This window comes from Clupea harengus, chromosome 23 (genome assembly GCF_900700415.2).
Source record: "Clupea harengus chromosome 23, Ch_v2.0.2, whole genome shotgun sequence".
Classification (NCBI taxonomy): Eukaryota; Metazoa; Chordata; class Actinopteri; order Clupeiformes; family Clupeidae; genus Clupea; species Clupea harengus.
Genome location: NC_045174.1, coordinates 8612571 through 8630545, shown reverse-complemented (window position 1 = coordinate 8630545; position 17975 = coordinate 8612571). Strand labels below are relative to the sequence as shown.

Sequence of the window (17975 nt, the reverse complement as noted above, 5' to 3'; positions counted from 1 at the left end):
GAGAGAGAGAGAGAGAATGAAAAGAACAGACTGGGAGGGATGTGACAGAGAGGAACTGATAAAACATGAAAAAAAAGCAGAGAGAAAGCTAGTGTTGTGGTCAAGGCTTTGCTTTTAGCCTGTGTGCTGCAGTGAGAGAGAGCGCAAACGAGAAAGAACGAGGGAGGAAGACGGAGGAGAAAAAAGGGAACGAGACGGGGATGAAAGATGGCGAAAGAGAGAGGGAGCGAGTGAAGGAGAATGCCATCAGCACAAACTGTTTTACTGTTCTCCTCCAGAGCGGTAATCACAGTCATTAAAAAGCATCGTTTCACAGCGTTCCATTATGGCACTCATTTTTTGGACGGCACATAAATTAACCTGAGCATGCCTGGCTGCATACATAGCATGTCTCTGTCTGTCTGTCTTCTCTCTCGCTCTCTTGTCATACTCACACACACACACACAGTTTTTTTCACCCCCAACCTCTCCCCCTCTGTTTCCTGAGCACCGTGATTTGTGTTTTATTGTATTAAAGTCGCTCCGTTTTCTTGCCCCTCTCGTTCTCCTTCACTCTCTCGTTGCTTCTTTTTCTCTCTCGCCTTTCTCTCTCCTTCACTCGTTCTCACTTCGACTTTCCACACGGTTTTTTTTCCACTATACGTGATTTGTGTTTCCTCCTGTCCTTCCTCTCCTCTCTCCCTCCATCCCTCATTCGTTTGTTCCTCTCTTCTCTTCTCTCCTTGCTGACCCCCTGGTCACACGGCCCAGTACAGACATGCAGAGTCGTTGGTCCAGACAGATGCCTTTTTGTTTTTCCCCTCCTCTGGACATGTTAATTGGCCCACGGACTTAATGCTGCAGTGCAGTCCCCATCAGCCATCTCTCTGCAGCGTCACACACACACACACACACACACACACACACACACACACACACACACACACACACACACACACACACACACACACACACAGACACAGACACACACACACACACACACACACTTCTTCCAGAACCTCATAGAGCCACTTACACACACATACATACATGCAGACAGACAAAAACATGCACACACAACGTACACAAACACAAAGCAAAACATCTCCCTGCAGTCTCACAAACAAGCTCATAACATACACACACACACCCATATAAATACGCAGTCTCTCTTGCAGTCTCCGACATAAACACACACACAGTGGTGAATCTCCCTGCAGGGCCACAAACACAAAACATATACTATGCACAATCTTTCATACAAACACGTCAGGTTCAGATACTTACTTGCAGCCTCACAAAGGCACACGCTCACACGCACACACACACACAAACAAAGCACACGCACGAACATGCACACAGACACACAGACACACAGGGCAGTTCAGTGCCATCATACATCTCTGTTTAGAGCCATCTCAGCACAACATGGATGAAACCTCCCTTTGTAACAGAGCTGCTCCCCCCCAGCCCCCCTTCACTCCACCCCCGGGGCAGGATGGAACCCCACAAGCACCACTGCGCCAGAGCCCCACAGCCCCACAGCCCCGGCCATAGACTACATCCCCCCACACCCTCACTGACCCCCCCACTGCGCCCACACACCCCAGGCCCTTCCTCTGTCTGCAGACCAATGGCCAGCGGATGCCGGGCCCTTATCTTCCCTTTATAACGCCAGGCAAATATAGGGCATGGATCAAATGTGCCCCCCCCCCCCTACTGGAGCCCATCACCCCCCCATCATCATCAAGCCATCAAGCCTCGTCTAGTCCATCTGACCTGGTATTGATTTACAAGCCCCCAGAGTTTTTGTCTTTTTTCCCTGTCATGCTTTGTTTACTCATTTTCATTCGCTGCTGCTATCGTCTGCCATTAAGCCCCCCTGCTTTTTCACCAGACCGATTAAGGTGTAATCAAATTGCGCGCCATTGCGAGTTACAGAGAAAGTGTTCGGACGATTTCGGCTAATAAATAGCGATAACGTTTAAGGCGTAAGAGAAGGTTAAATCAGTTCCAGTCATCGCTAGAAGCTTGAGTGGGAATTGGGAGATGCATTTGATTTGAATGGCAAGGAAAGGGGAGAGCGCATGTTAAACAGCGCTAAATGATGCGAGGAAGTATTTACCACGTGATGACGTCCTTGGATGTTCTGCACCCAGCCCTTTCTTTTGTCTAAAACGTCGACCGCTGAAACCCCAACGAAGCCGATAACGGCTATTATGCACCGACAGAAAACGTAAAAATTAGACACAGACCTTGAAGCTTAAGAAGTGTGGGGCATAAGAACACTGACAAAAGAAAAAACCTACCCAATCCTCTGCTGAGAACTCGCTCACATTTTGTGCTTCGAACAATGCACACGGTAAGGCAGAGAAAACGGGCTCGGAGAAATGTGCTTAAGAGAGAAGCCGCTGCTTTACTTCAAGTGATGCCCTCCTCTCATCTTCGTCTTTCTCTCCCTTCCCTGCCCCCCCCTCTCTCTCTCTTTCTCCCTCTCTGTTCTCTCCTTTCTTCTTTTTAAAACTCGACAACAAGAGGGCCCTTAAACGAAATGAGGGCTCTGCAGGTGTTGGGCTGTAAACACGATTCTCAGCGTCCATCCTCAGATTTACTGCAAATGGGAGGCCGAGCCCCATCACTGGCTCATGCATTTATTAAAACTGAGGACGATACTCTCGGCTTTTTAATTGGATCCCTGGCCTTCCGGAGCCCGAGACCCCGAATCAAGCTGTGAATGTCGAAAACAATGAATGTCGAGGCTGACCGCCCCAAGCCATTTAAAAAGGTTGGACGGTCTATACTAATACTTGTGGTGGTGAGACTGCGGATCTTTTCATTTTTCAAGAGCCCACGTTAGTAGGGGTTTTATTTTTCAAATTCTTCCAGATATTATTCATTCGTCTTCTCAGACACACCATTGAGATCTCGTGTTTTCTTCCTTCTCCTTCCTCCTTATTTTCTCCATTGCACTTGCTCTTCAACTACCCCCCCCCTTCCCAAGACAGTGGGATCAACAGTGGGCAGGTAAGGACGGAGGGAGGAAGTAATAGGACCAGAGAATACAAGATAGAGTGATCTAGGAGATGTGTTCAATATGCGTCAGGGCTGGTTGTATATACCTCTAGTTTTAAGCTGTGCTCAAGCCTGGATGTTACTGAGCCTTTAGCCTCCCAAATTGAATTCCTTCAGTCCCTTTGGAGGCTCAGAGAGTGGTAATGCCCAGCGCATTTAAGTATTGAGAGTAAAGCAACAAGGTTTAAAACTGGGGGGGGGGGGGGGGAACAATCACAAAGACATATGGAAATGCAAAAGAAATGAAAAACAATGCTAACGTTCACATGGAGACATATCGTATCGGAGGTCTTATGTGCAAATCTACATGTTTCTTTCCTGTAACGAAGCCTGAGCATCAACGGAACATTGTATGCATTGCCACCTTAAATGCACGTGTGTGTTGCTGTGTGTCGTTTGTGCCACAATAAACTGACTTTGACTTTGGCATGCTTGGGTGTCTCGTTTTCTTTGATCCGAACGGTTTCCTTTTACGATGGCAGTCAAACTGTGAAGAGGAATATACTTCTCCTGTCAAAACATGAAGTGTCTCTGTTGCTAGACTATGCGACTTTTCAGGTGTTTCTGCACCATTTAGGTTGGATTGAGTTGGATCCTAACCTCTTTAAAGAAATGCAAACACGCTCATTAACCTTAATCTAAACGATTCGTCTTCTAAATAGACTTTATGTCCTTCAATCTACTACTTTTGCCAAACAAAATGCAACATACACTTGGAGCACCAGCTGAGAGAGAGAGCGAGAAAGAGAGTATAGAAGAGAGAAGACAGAGATGGAGAGACTGCGACAGAGACGATAACACATGGAAGATCTCCGTGAGTACACATGAGAATGTGTACCATACTTTGTTGTGTGGATGACACACACACACACACACACACACACACACACACACACACACACACACACACACACACACACACAAACACCCTCCCACACATACACACACACACCAATATTGGGATTTTTGGAGGGTCCTCTCTCCATTGTGGCCAGTGACAGTGCTCATCCATCACACTATGTGTCTGTTAGTGGCTCCATATGCTGAGTGCCACGCAGGCCTGGCTGGGCTGGGCTGGGCTGGGCTGAGCCTGTCTGGGGAGGAGGGGAGGGGGATGAGAACTGGGATGGACATCTGTGTCATCAGAGCCCCTGTTTAAAACACACTCCCGCTCACAGCACCAGAGTGGATCACTCTGACCTCTACTGCCAAATACCCTTTTGTCTCTCTTATTTTCTTGGCGTCTATTTCTCTCCACAGCACTCTTTCTCTGACCGTTTTTTTTTCTTTTTTTCTGTGAAACCTTTTCTCTCTCTTCGTTTCTGTTTTTTGGCCTGGCTCTCGCTCTGTGCCTGGCTCTCCGTCTTCAGCTCTTTTTTTCTTTTAACTAATGGTTTTGCCCAAGTTAAGAGGGAGAGGAACAAGCTGAGAGACGCTGGATATTGCAGGGAAGTGCAAAAACAAGATCTATCTATCCATCTTTCTGTTCACTTACTTGGTCTGTCTGGCACACACACACACACACACACACACACACACACACACACACACACACACACACACACGCACAATTGCTCTCTCTCTTGCAAACACGCAAACACACACACACAAACACACAGAGTCAACACTTTCAGTGATTGAGCATCTAATGGAGGTTCCATCCAAAAGGCTTTTAATGCCAAGTGCGCTGCCAAACTATTACGCTTCCGAGAAAAGAAAAAGCAGCCCCCCAACCCTAACAAAAAAAAAACAACATGTCGCCCCCCTCCACCATCACCCTCCCCTGCCCCCATCCAAAACCACCCCTCAAAAGATGTTTGGCCTGACAGCAACATCTGATGTCTCAGCTTCATCTTAAGAGGCACAATTCTCTCATATAGACCCAAACTACTTCCAGGAAGAACAAAAAAAATGCACTCAATCACACACACACACACACCAGACACACCACCAAGAAGCCAAAATTGACCCATTATGTCAACAGCAGCCTCCTGGGCACAGAATGCTTACTGATAGAAACTCAGGCTTCCAAACACATTACGCAGAGTTAGCTCTTGTTAATCACGGCCTCAGGGAGAACGGTGAAGACAGCACCATCAGCTCCCCAACTCCACCCTAGCCAACCCTGCCAGTAAATGCCAGAATTGAGCGCCCGCTCGTTTTGCGCAAGGTGTTTACGCAGTGCGATGCCGAGTGCGCCGCGGCATAAACACTGATTGGCACGCCAGATGTTGCTTAATTAACCTTTATGAAACAGAACGGCGGTATCGTGCACATTTTTCACCTTCAGGTGCTAGCGACTTGGCGATGGTGTGTGTTTGTGCGTGCGCGTGTCAGTGTATTTGCGGATCCACATCTGGAGTCCGCATTTGCCGCCAGGCACGGGAATAGATAAACATGTCAGCTTTGATCGGCGCTCGTGAGAACGCGCCGGGAAAAAGGAGGGGTGGGGCTGGCGAACGTGACTAAATGTTTTTTGGTGTGTGGAGGTAGATTTCGACGGCAGACAGAGGATGCAGTGAGCCTATTGATGATGCCGGAGGAGTCAGAAATTAATAACTAGTCCGCGTCAAATGAACTCACAAGAGGACGAAACGGACATAAAAAAAGAAATTTCCATTTGCTGTATCATTAGATTTGAGATGTGCTGAATTATGAAGGTGCACATAATCTCTCGCGGTATTAATCTCTCTGTCAGGCTGGCGGTAAAGTTACACGGCACGGAAGTGAGAAAATGAACACAGTCATGGGTCTTCCTCAGCAGACAACAGTTGGCACTCCAACGTTTTCTACAGATGCTTTTCCAGACAGCGTTTTTGATCCTCTCAAGAGAGCGATCAAGATACCAGTAGTATTTATTGAGTTGAAAGTAGACAATAAAATGTGCCTCAGTATGATGATTCAAGCCTTGCTTCCACACAGCGAAACACCTCAGGAATTTTGCTTGACCACAAAACAGTGAGTATGTTTGGCTTGGTCCTGTTCGTAGCAAGTGTAGTCGTGGTACTGTGCAGTGCATAGCTGGGAAGCTAGCTAGCGGTTAGCCTGTCAGGTTGTTGAAAAGGTGGGTTCCAATGCTTAAATAATTACAATTAAGACCTTTGTCAGGTTTTTTTTTTAATGGCACACACGACACACTGGAACACACACGTGCATATATGGAGGCGACACAGGACACACACACACACACAGGTAGGCCTGAGGTCGCGGTGAATTTATTTTCTGCTTTTTCCCATCCTGGACCGTCCTTCCTCAAGGACACCCCAGGAGCAGTGGGCAGCTTGTAGCGCCCGGGGACCAAGTGAAGTGAACTGTCCATCTTTGGGATGGACATGTGTTCTGTTATTTTGCATGTTTTTTCTGTTGGGGTCCTTAGTGGAGGAAACCCCTTGTAAACACAGGGAGAACATGCAAACTCCACACAGAAAGGCCCAGGAGATAGCCCACCTGAGCACTGTGCACTCTGGGGAGGATCTGCCCCCCAGAGCCAACAGGGCCTCATGCGGGAATCGAACCCATGACCTTCTTGCTGTGAGGCGGCAGTGCAAGCAGTGCTAGCAACTGAGCCACCGTGCCAAGTACTTCACGTACTAAATGAATATCTACAAGGGTCTATTTTCCCTATGGAGACAATAAGGTTGCCCAGACATCATTTAAATCACATCAATGTTTTCATACTAAGGCTACATGTAGCCTGGCTATCCTGGAGTTTCCACAAAGTGTATTTATGGTGTCTGCAAAGTTTAGCGGTTAGCCTGTTAGCTAACTCAAACATTTGAGTGCTTAAAAAAAAAAAAAGATCGGCAGTGGTCTAGCTACCCCAACTGTGTTGATGTAGACACTAATGGTCGCCCACTTGAATGAGAGCAAAGTGAAATTCGTTGAAATGGAAAGATACTGGAGCTAGTACTACATCTTTATTCCAATTAGGAGTGAGTTGACTATGGTAGCCTCACAGAACTCCTCCGAACCCTTCTTTAACAACATATAAAACTCACTTCAAATCCAAGACAGAACACACACAAATCCAAACGCCTGTTCGGTTAAGACCCGTCCAAGGTTCAAACATAGTTTTCTTATGAAAGTTGTTTGTGTTGCACCCTGCCTGAACAGTGGGGAGAGAGAAATGGAGGACCCCCAAAAATACACAAACCAAAAAAAAAAACATGTTTGTCAGTTTCATATTTGCACCGTTATAAGTGCACTCGCCTTATCTGATGGAAATGGAAAAGCTCGAAAAGGTCTCACTCGCCTCTCAAACGTTCTAATTTAAGAACAGGAGGCGGATTAAGAGCAATCGCAGGTGCTTTTGACCCAACGTTCATGCATGCGGCTCACGATTATTCCCTCCTAAAGCCTCAAAAAAAATAATAACGTGGCATTTAGATGACTGGTGCACGATGAAATGTCAGCATCGACCACTGAAGGGCCGGAAAAGCAAACAGTATTCGGCGTGCGTGTGTTTTTTTTTTTCTTTTCTGCAGAACGGACCAAAAATATGTTTGAGCAGGGACAGGTAAAAAAAAACAACACACAGGCAAAATCCCCACAGATAAATGAATCTCTGTAAACAAAGGCATGTGTGATTAGCGTTTAACAGCCGTTGGCTGGGTGACTAAAGGACCTGTTGTTTCGGGCACCTCGTGTTTCGCACCGTGCCCTTCAACTGTCCGTAATGCACTTTGAGTGCCACTTGGCTCCCCTCTAATGGATTGTGGAGTGACATTCCAGTCGCTGCCTGCTGTGTGTGTGTGTATTGTACCTGATTGCATTGCAATGGATCAGACAGCACTTCACTCACCTGGTGTTTCGGCGTACATGGTTCTAATGTATATAAGCTTTAAGTGTGTCTGAGTGGACATGCCTGTGTGTGTGTGTTTGTACAAAACACCCAAAAGTGCACATAGAAAAGAACATAGACTAAATGAGCATGGATGTGGACGAGGGAGTGTGTTAAGTGTGAGTGGGCAATAAATGCACTGGATATACATGTATCTATATGGAGTTGAGTGTGTGTGTGCATGTGTGCGTGTGTGTGTGTAAGAGATGGATATTACATATGTGTGTACTGTATGTGTATCTATATCTATGAGGGTAATGTAAGGGAGACATTCTGTGCATATTGTGTGCCTTACCTCAGAGCCTCCCTGCAGCAGCTTCACGTACTCACAGCCCACCTCTGGAGCCACAGACACGGACGCAAAGGGCCGACTCGCCATTTGCTGACGCTCCCGCATCAGTTGCTACACAGCGAGGGAGAGAGAAATAGAAAGGGAAAAGAAAAAAAGAGAGAGAGAAAGAACAAAGGAGTTTAATACAACAGAAACTGCATCCCAAACACACACAGTGCTGTAGGGTGGTGGTGGGGGGGGGGACGGGACAACTCCAAAAACACCAAATGTCAAGGAGATGCCCCCACAAGCACATTGAAATGCAACACATAGGACTTCTAAAAGCAACAGCATGAGAACAGCGTACTGGTGGGCCGTTGAATAAACAACGCCGACGACGGACAGCCCAATAACATGTCCGGCAGTGTTCGCACCACGGCGGCGGTTTAGGTCTGGGGAGGGGCTTTGGTGTGTGAACGTCTGGCCACTCGGAGCACCTGAGGGGTCGGGGATGACAACAACAGCAGGTCGCCGATACGTTTGAACGAGATGGAAAATTTGGAGAAGGGGAGAAATAACAACAACCAAATGAAAAATGGAGAGGGGGATGACTCGACAGGCCTGGCTCAGCGCCAACAACAACCCAAACAGGTGGTTGAGTAATTCTTTCGTTCAGTGAAAAAACAAGAAGAAAAGAAAAAAGAAGATGAAGGCAAAGAAACCCCCCAAAAACTTTACATGTGTCTGGTCCAATCGAACGAGAGATTGGATGGGAGAAATTTCTCTTTTGCCGCAAACACGCATGACAAGCAATTATTCTGCCATTGATTCCCCAGGCATCAGTATTCCAGGGGTGCCGTCTAATTAATCATGCATCCTGCTTAATTTCAACAGTCGTCTGGGGCTGCGGTACACCAGCGTGCCGATACCATGCTCTCGCTGAACGGCAGATGCAGAGCCGCATTGATCTCCTCCCCATTTTGACAATATACAGTCGTTTCCATTGCTAATTCCAACGTATTTTATCAAATACCGAATTAATCTACTCCACAGAGTTAGTGTGTGTGTGTTTGTGAGTGTGTGTTTGTATGCGTGTCTGCTTGTGTGTGTGTGTGTGCTTGTGTGTGTGTGTGTGTGTGTGTGTGGGTGTGGGTGTATGCGTGTGTGTGCAAAGCGTTTAAAGCATAGTATGACTGCAAATCGAGATGTTTTAAAAACTCATGACCCTCAAATCAATTTCCCCCACCATCAATATCATAACACCGGTTCGCATGACGGGAGACTGTGATTATGTTACAGGAGAACATATGTGTAAGGGAAACAAATCGAGAGAAGGAGGGCAGGGCATGTGAACCAGAGAGAGAGAGAGAGAGAGAGAGAGAGAGAGAGAGAGAGAGAGAGAGAGAGAGAGAGAGAGAGAGCTACTGCAGATCAATACTGAGCAACATATGTTCGCTGTGGGCTCTGCGTGGGTTGCTGCAATATGGCATTGTGTTTCCTCCTATCTCCACCACTTCCAGGAACTACTGCTTCTCCCCTCAAAAGGGTGGGAGGCGACAGTCTTAGCGTTAGCCCCTCAGCTGCGCCGCCCATAACAACAAGAGTTTCCCTTTCCTCTCCTTTTACTTCAGAAATTGAAGGAGACCTTTGTATCGATTTGTTTGGGACCGAAAGGACTCCTTGCTTCTTTCGATTCCTACGATTCTGTTTTTTGAAAACAAAAACACATTCGGCTGGGTCTGCTGGCTTCACTCAACCGCAGCTTGGAAAAAGACATTCCCAGATTTAAAAGCTGAAGTACGGGGGCCACACTCGGATCACTGACAACGTTCATCAATGGGCACTCAGGAGCTAGTGCCTTGCCATGAAATATAAAATCTTCTAAAAAAAAAAGTAAAATATTCTTTAAACTAAGTAGAGATATTACCTAAACAAACAAACAAACAAACAAAATAAGCAAGGGCAAGTCTTGCAGAAGCGGCTGAAAAGGCTTCTTGGAGCGCCCAGTTTTGCTTGGCTTGACATCTCAATTTCACCGTCCGTCTGACGAGTCGCTCTCCTCTCAACACCGACGGGTGGAGGTGCCGGTGATGTGGCCGTGGCCGTCGCCGAAGGGTTAATCGATAAGCGTAAAACAGAGCAGCGCAATGGCTCCCGTCAGCTGCCCCCCCCCCCCGCCCCCCGAGGACGGTCGATATCTAAACCCAGGTTTCAGGTGCCAAGGACATGGGCTTGATTGCTATTGGATTTGCGATGAGCAAGAGTGAGCCACATTAAGCTCTAATTGTTTCAGAGATTAGCAAGCAAAGCAAAGCCGTTGTGTCGTCACTCTGCTGGTTTAATGCTGCATGCACTGATACTCGTAGAATTACACACACGCGGTAACACAAACAGAGGAATGCAGCTATACACACACTTTCACTCACACAATTGACACAAGCCAGGATACACACACACAGACAGACATAACCCTTATGACTCTACTCATACTAGCTCATTCACTCTCTCTCTCTCTCACACACACACACACACACACGCTCAAGAGCTGACCCTCTTAGGCAACTACATCTCTTGGAAATGGCTGAATAAAGGTGTCAATGTTCCAGTGCATTAAATGACAATCACAGCACCTCGGTCTCATCCTGCCAGTGATGACAATGTTAAAACCTGGCTGACTAATAAAGGAAATAAATAAAAGTGTGTTTGTGTGTGTGTGTGTGTGTGTGTGTGTGTGTGTGTGTGCAGACATTAAGTGGCCCAAGAGAGCTCCGCATCATTCATCAAACCAGATTAAAATAAAAAAATATTAAACTGACACCCTGTTAAAAATGTAATGGCTCAATAATGGGCACTAAGCATTTAATTGTTTGCACCTACAATTTGCTGAAACACAATGGTGAAATGACCCAAGCATGGCCGTGGAGAGAGAGAGAGAGTAAGAGAGAGAGAGAGAGAGAGACACAGAGAGAGAGAAGGAGGGTGCTAGAGAGAGAGAGAGAGAGGGCCCATAGAAGAGAGGACATAACTGAATGACAGCAACATCACCCCCCATTCAGAAAGAAGCAAAAACCAATCCCCCTGATGAACGCTGATCTCATGTGAGTCGACGTATGGGACGCCTAAACACTAATGCATCTAGGCATCATCATCATCATGGGAAGAACAGCAAGCTCCAATTCAAAGTCAGCTTTGACACCACGCTTTCAGTGGCCCTTTATTTACAGAGAGAAGCCCAATAAGACTCCCAGGCATAAGACACTCTCAAACAAGCACAAAGCAGACTCTATTGCTTTTATAGATGGGGAAGGGGGCTGCAAAGCTGTATTACTGTGGAGAAAAAAAAAGGAAAAAAAAAGGAAAACATTTCTGCCTGGTGTCTTGGACAAATCACAGTGAGACACAATTCAGCTGCACAGCTCGATGCCTTGCTTTGACAGAGTGCCAAACACGCTTAAGAAGCCTGTTGAATCATTCATGGCGCGCGCTATTGAATTAGGACCCATACAGCCAGGTGCCTCTGACAGAAGTCATGAGGATACAATCGGGCAGAAAGGATTGCCGCCGAATTCAGGAGTAGGCCCAACCATGCGCAGTCGTACACACACACAGGAAATTGAGTTATGGAGTGAGTGTGAATGCGTGCTTGAGGATGTATGTGTGTGAGTGTGTGTGTATGTGGTGGTGGGAGTTGTGTGAATGTGTGTGAATATGTTGTATGTATCAAATGAGCGAGAGAGAGAGCGATAGAGAAAGAGAGATAGATAGAGAAAGAGAGAGAGCGAAAGAGTGGGGCAGGAGGTGCAAAGAGGAGGACCAAAGGGGTTAAGTCTGCCGCCTTATCAGCGCTCCCCTTCTCTGGTGTGCGGCATGATAATCGCCTTGGTGTTCATCAAACGCTGATGACATTTGCACCAGGCCGGCACCCTGCCACTGGGGTAAAATGTGTGATGATTTAAGATTTAATCAATTACATCACATCTGAAATTACCCCGACAAGCCCCACCCATCACACACTACCACAGGTTTCATTCATCTCCATCAACCACTGTGTGTGTGTGTGTGTGTGTGTGTGTGTGTGTGTGTGTGTGAGAGAGAGAGAAACACCCCACCAAAATGAAAGACAGAAAAAAAGACATACTGAAAGCAGATGGCAAGAAAAAAAGAATGTTTGTGACAGAGAGAGCTGGGGAGAGAGATGGAAATGGATGGAAAGACAGAGAGAGAGAGAGAGAGAGAGAGAGAGAGAGAAAGAGAGAGAAAGACAGACAGAGAGAGAGAGAGCGAGAGACAGAGAAAGACAGACAGAGAGAGGGAGAGAGAGCGAGAAAGAAAGAAAGAAAGAAAGACAGAGAGAGAGAGAGAGAGAGAGAGAGAGAGAGACATAGGGAGAGAGAGAGAGAGAGAGAGCGAGAAAGAAAGACAGACAGAGAGAGAGACATAGGGAGAGAGAGAGAGAAAGAAAGAGAGAGAGAGAGAAAGAGCGCGAGAGAGAGAAAGGTAGAGGGAGAGTGAGAGAAAGACAGACAGACAGAGACAGACAGAGAGAGAGAGGGAGAGTGCTGTGGCGTCGTGCATACAGACTGTGGCCCTAATAGACGTTTTGAGAAACAGCCTGGTTGTGGAGACAGCCAGAGCACCCCATCTGCTTGTCATTCATCTTAGCCAATCATCTGCTGCTGCTCATCCTACTCCACACCTAAGCAGCCATGCATCAGCTCTTCACACTAGCTCACTCTCTCTCACACACACACACACACTTCAATGACCAAGTTGTGAACATGATTCAGTGGGCTGCTGTGAAAGTCCTCTGCTCTTCTTTCTGGCTTTTTCTCACCTAAAAATGAACTTAGCGGGAAGAGCTCCAGCACACACACACACACACACACACACACACACACACAAAGACACGTACACACACACACACACACACACACACACACACACACACCCTAGGTTATAGACCTTATCTGTCTGTGTCCAACTGTCACTGAGGGGAGTCAATGCTAGGATGGCAAAGCAAACTCCAAAGTAAATTCTTCAGTACACTACATGGCAGTCAAGAGCACAGCATGGAATCAGAACAATATTATTGGTCTTTTGTTGAAGCGTTCGGTTCAAATCCTTCCCTCAGGGAAGAGGCCCAGTGAACTTCACTAATGTTAAATTGAGATTGATCGGCCATCGATTCTCCTGTAGCTTTCATGTTAAAACCACAAATAAAGGACTATATGGTATTGGAACTTTCAGCTGTAACGCGTTTAACAAGTAATACAAATCCCCCCAGCTCTATAAGACGTATGGGAGATCTCGATTGGACATTTTTTGATTGGATATTCTCTGCCCTTTCCAAGAAAACGACACAAACAATGAGAAAAGGGCAATCCGGGCGAAATGCCCATGGTGTCCTAAGGGGGGAAAAGTAAACATTCCTTTGGCTCGGAGTGATAAACACTAAACACACCGGGCTGTACGCAACCAAACCATCCATAATCCCAGAGTTGGCCATACACTCTTGCTTATACGCCACAAAAAATGACAAAAAAATTGCACTAGAGAGCCTAATTACGCATCAAAGGGCAAAGAGTGGGGGTGGGGGATGGGGGGAGGGCGTGGGGGGGGTGAGAAGACGCAATAATCATGGCACAATTATAATTCTCCAGGCACTTTCAAATACGGCCCTGGACAACAGCCCTTGAGGACACTTAGCCAACCAATTAAAGTTTGGTTCCAGACTGCGGGCCTAATGTCTCTGTGAAGCTCGTGAGCCAAACTGGATCCTCTGCACAGCACGATAATAGATATCCGAGTGTGTCTGCTACACGTGTGTGTGTGTGTGTGTGTGTGTGTGTGTGTGTGTGTGTGTGTGTGTGTGTGTGTGTGTGTGTGTGTAGCTTGGGGACGATGATTAATTTGGGTCTTTGTAGTCCTTCCCTGGAAGTGAACGGTGAGCCTTTGTTCGCTCTGATCGAGGCCCGTAATGGGAGCAGCATTCCCATGTCGGGACTCTCCTCCTTGCGTCCGCATATGTAGTCCAACAGAAGAGCCAGACGTGTGTACTTCCTCTTCAACGTTGGGAAGAAAACACCACCAGCGGCAGGGGCAGGGAGGTTTATGCTAATGGCAGTGATGGATTCCTCACCACCAATCTGCCTTGAGAGGGATGTGACAAGCCCGTGCTGAGTGGGTATATGAACTCAGTCAAGACTCTCTCATGCTGGTCCATAGGGGACTTGAGGGGAGCCTGGCACGCTCAGAGCCCGTTAATTTGTAGAATTGAAATGGAACAGCTGCATCCATCCTTCACAAGCTGCCCCATTTCCGACGGTCTTCCGCAATCGTTATATGGATTTGTCATCTCGCCACGCAGCTCATCTATGCTTTTCAGAGTCGGGGAAAAGCACAGGGTGTGAAAAGGGCCGATAATTCCCTGGCAATCGGTCCTGGCTGCTAATACACATATGAGCTCTTCCACAAGGAGAGGGAGTGTCACAACGTCAATGACCTAATTTGCTTGTCAACAAGTCGGCGCCTATATCCACAGATTACACAACAAGGCTGACAAGTTATTCCATGAAGGGATGTTGATCGATTGGATGGAGCCCCCAGGGTTGATGAGGGATGGGGGTTGAAGGTTGGCCAGTCTCGCTTGATCATGGTTGATTGTGACATTGATTATTTAGTGGTTGAGCAACAGTGTTCTGGCTCACAAAAACAGTAATTCCAGCGATGAAACTTTGTGAATCCGCTGGATTCCAGATGCTGTCGGAACTTCGGCACCCGATTCCGGATCGCGGCCCACACAGGGTCGGCACTGGATGAACTTTTTAGTGACAAAACTCCGATGTGGCAACGGTGAGTCAATAGCGAGAGCAGCGATCGAGAGCTCACAGGAAGACTGAACCGGCTTGGCACGACACATGCCCCTGGTGAGTGGAGTTGAGTGACTCAGCATGTCGAGCTCCACGTGGGTACAGCCATATGTGAGGCACTCAGCATGAGCTATGCAAATGGGAAAAGAAGAAGAAGAAGAAGAAGAAAAAAAAACTAAACACACTAACTCCCTAACTCTCATCACTCTTCCTTTTTCAAAATCTGCCCTTGTGCATTCGTAAAAGTTTACTGTCTGCCTATCAGGGTCCGACCACACACATCTCACAAAGCTCTTCGGAGGCTTCCCCCCCCCAAATTCACAAAGCCATTTTAATTAAGGAAGCGCCTCGATTTCGACGCGCCACGAGACACATTGCGGGGCCTAGGACGCTTTTCATAATATCAATAGCGCTCCGCTAATGGCAAGCATGTAAATATTTGACTGATAAACCGCATGCAAATGAGCCTTCATTATGAAAACATTTATCTCAACATCATTACTTCCTGCCCGAGGAAAAGAAGAAGAAAAAAAAGTTTCTCGTGACAAGGGGAGGATGGTAGGGAAAAGACAGAAGAGAAAAGAAAAGAAAATAACATTTGTCTATTCTAACCCAGAGGCTAATCAGCATGATTTCCTTCTTTTCCTCGCTGCATACAGTCATACTCTTAAGCCGTCTACTGTACTGGCTGAGAGCCAACAAGCATGATTTAATGATGGGGAGGAAAAAGACAGAGTACACAGGCTTTAATTAATATCGAGGAGGAGAGGGAAAAGGTTGGCTTTTTCTTTTGCCTGGGGTTTGCTGATGTCCTTGACACAAGAAGCGCTCCAATAATGCATACCTGAGGGGGGGGGGGGGGGGGGGGCAAGGGCAATATGCCAACAAAAGTTTACTCTTGCCCCCGACAAAATGTGAATCTGCAGGAGCTCAGCTGCTTAATGTACAATCAGACACTGCATGGCCACTTCAGCTATCTATGGCTATCGATGCACACTCAATAAAACTTGCCGACATGACCCACCACGTCCATGGCTTAATTAGGCAGAAATGAGTTGGAACACTCAACAACTTACATGGCTAATAATCTAATATAATCATCACTGTTCAACATAATGTGAAGTGCTTCATTAGCAATAGACGAGCACTTCCAGTGCATTTAAGGTTTGACTTTTATGGCCATCGTTACATGAACTGCACTAAGACACACTTGACCCTCCTTTCAAAGGTATTTTCTAAAACGGTATAGCCTACATAACAAGACAGACAGACTCTTGACGACGTGAAAGATGAGATTTTCTCCTTGTCTCCTTCAGCCAAATAAATCGCTGGGCAGGATACTGTAGCTGCGGTGAGGCTACTGAGAACTGAAGGTCCCGCTAGGTTCATTGACATGGCTGCCATCACTGGTGACCTTTCCCCACCATGCGAGGAATAACGCTCCATTCTCCATCAGCATTTTCTCTCGGATCACCCCAGATTTCTCTCCGACACAAGGAGGCATAGATCACTGAAATGCCAACATCAATCTCTCTCAGAGTCTCTCAGAGTCAGTCTCTCTCTCTCTCTCTCTCTCTCTCTCTCTCTCTCTCCTGAAAGTTTGTTTGTTTGTGGGTGTGAGCGAGAGACAGAAAAACAGAAAAGTGTGTGTGTCTACAAACAGCATTCAAATCCTTTCCAAGGACTCATTTATTTACACAGTTCATTTGTTAACGGGCCTTTGAGTGTGTGTGTGTGTGTGATGGTGTACTGTATAAATGCTCAGAACCTCGTTCTTCAAGGATAGGGATGGTAGCGGTTACATCAGGCACTGAAATGTCAGTGGTGCCTCCGGCTGTTTGAATGGGAGTCATTCCTCCTGCCCCTGCCCGTGACATTTAGTGCAGACATCTCCTACACACCCCACTGACTCTCTAAAGGGCCTGGACACCACCTGTGCCCCCCAACCAGGCCCCCCACCCCACCCTGCCCCACACCACACACACACACACACACACACACACACACACACACACACACACACACACACACACACACACACACACACACAGCCAACTACTTGGTGCAATCATGAGGGGGAAAGTCAGCTTGACCGAACAGAGTCCACATGTGTGTTAATGCATCAACCCTTGGCGACTGTACCTATACCTGATATAGGGCCTGTGGGCAATTCAGAAAGAGCAACCAGTACTGCAGATAGACTGTGCTGTTGTAGCACACCAAGAGCACTGAAGAGTGTAAATGGCGGTGTTCTGTTGTAGCACACCAAGAGCACTGAAGAGTGTAAATGGCGGTGTTCTGTTGTAGCACACCAAGAGCACTGAAGAGTGTAAATGGCGGTGTTCTGTTGTAGCACACCAAGAGCACTGAAGAGTGTAAATGGCGGTGTTCTGTTGAAGCCCACTCTCCAGGCTGCTTTGCTTTCCCTGACAAACAAGAGCGGATGGAACATCTAGGAAGATACTGGGAAGAACTATGAGATGGTGTTCCATAGCTTATAGGAATGCACTTTTCTTTCGAAATTCTTGCACATTAACTGTCATTAGACTAATTAATATTCCCCATTTGTTTTTCTAATAGTGTGAAGTCCTTATTTATCTAATCAGTTGAGTTCAACAGACAGTTGGAGTCTGTCAGAATGATACCCACAACCATATATTCTCCTACGCTTCTGCAAACACTGACCTTCTCAGAAAGTGCCTGAGAAACAGGTGATGCCGTGTCATGTTTGAGCCTAACCATTGATTTAATTAGCTAATTAAGAGCTTTGGGAGGAACTGAACAAATCTACGCACAGATACGCAGTATGGTACGGCACGGCACCTTCCTGCTCCTGCTCCTGCTGTGACAAGACCCCTGTCCTCCATGTTGATTAAGCGCTCGAGGTGAGTGCAGGTCGCGCATCACTAACGGCAACAAATCAAAACATGTGGATCCACGGAGG

At 46.9% G+C, this 17975-nt stretch overlaps 1 protein-coding gene across 2 annotated transcripts in view; it reads right to left on the bottom strand.

Annotated features, from left to right (window-relative positions):
• The window catches only part of atrnl1b (attractin-like 1b), a 116181-nt gene that overhangs the window by 14850 nt on the left and 83356 nt on the right, over window positions 1-17975 (bottom strand). For both annotated transcript variants that reach the window (XM_012814627.3, XM_012814628.3), the window contains exon 27: window positions 8187-8294. In XM_012814627.3, the coding sequence (XP_012670081.1) occupies window positions 8187-8294 (108 nt within the window). The remainder of the gene's footprint in view (window positions 1-8186; window positions 8295-17975) is intronic.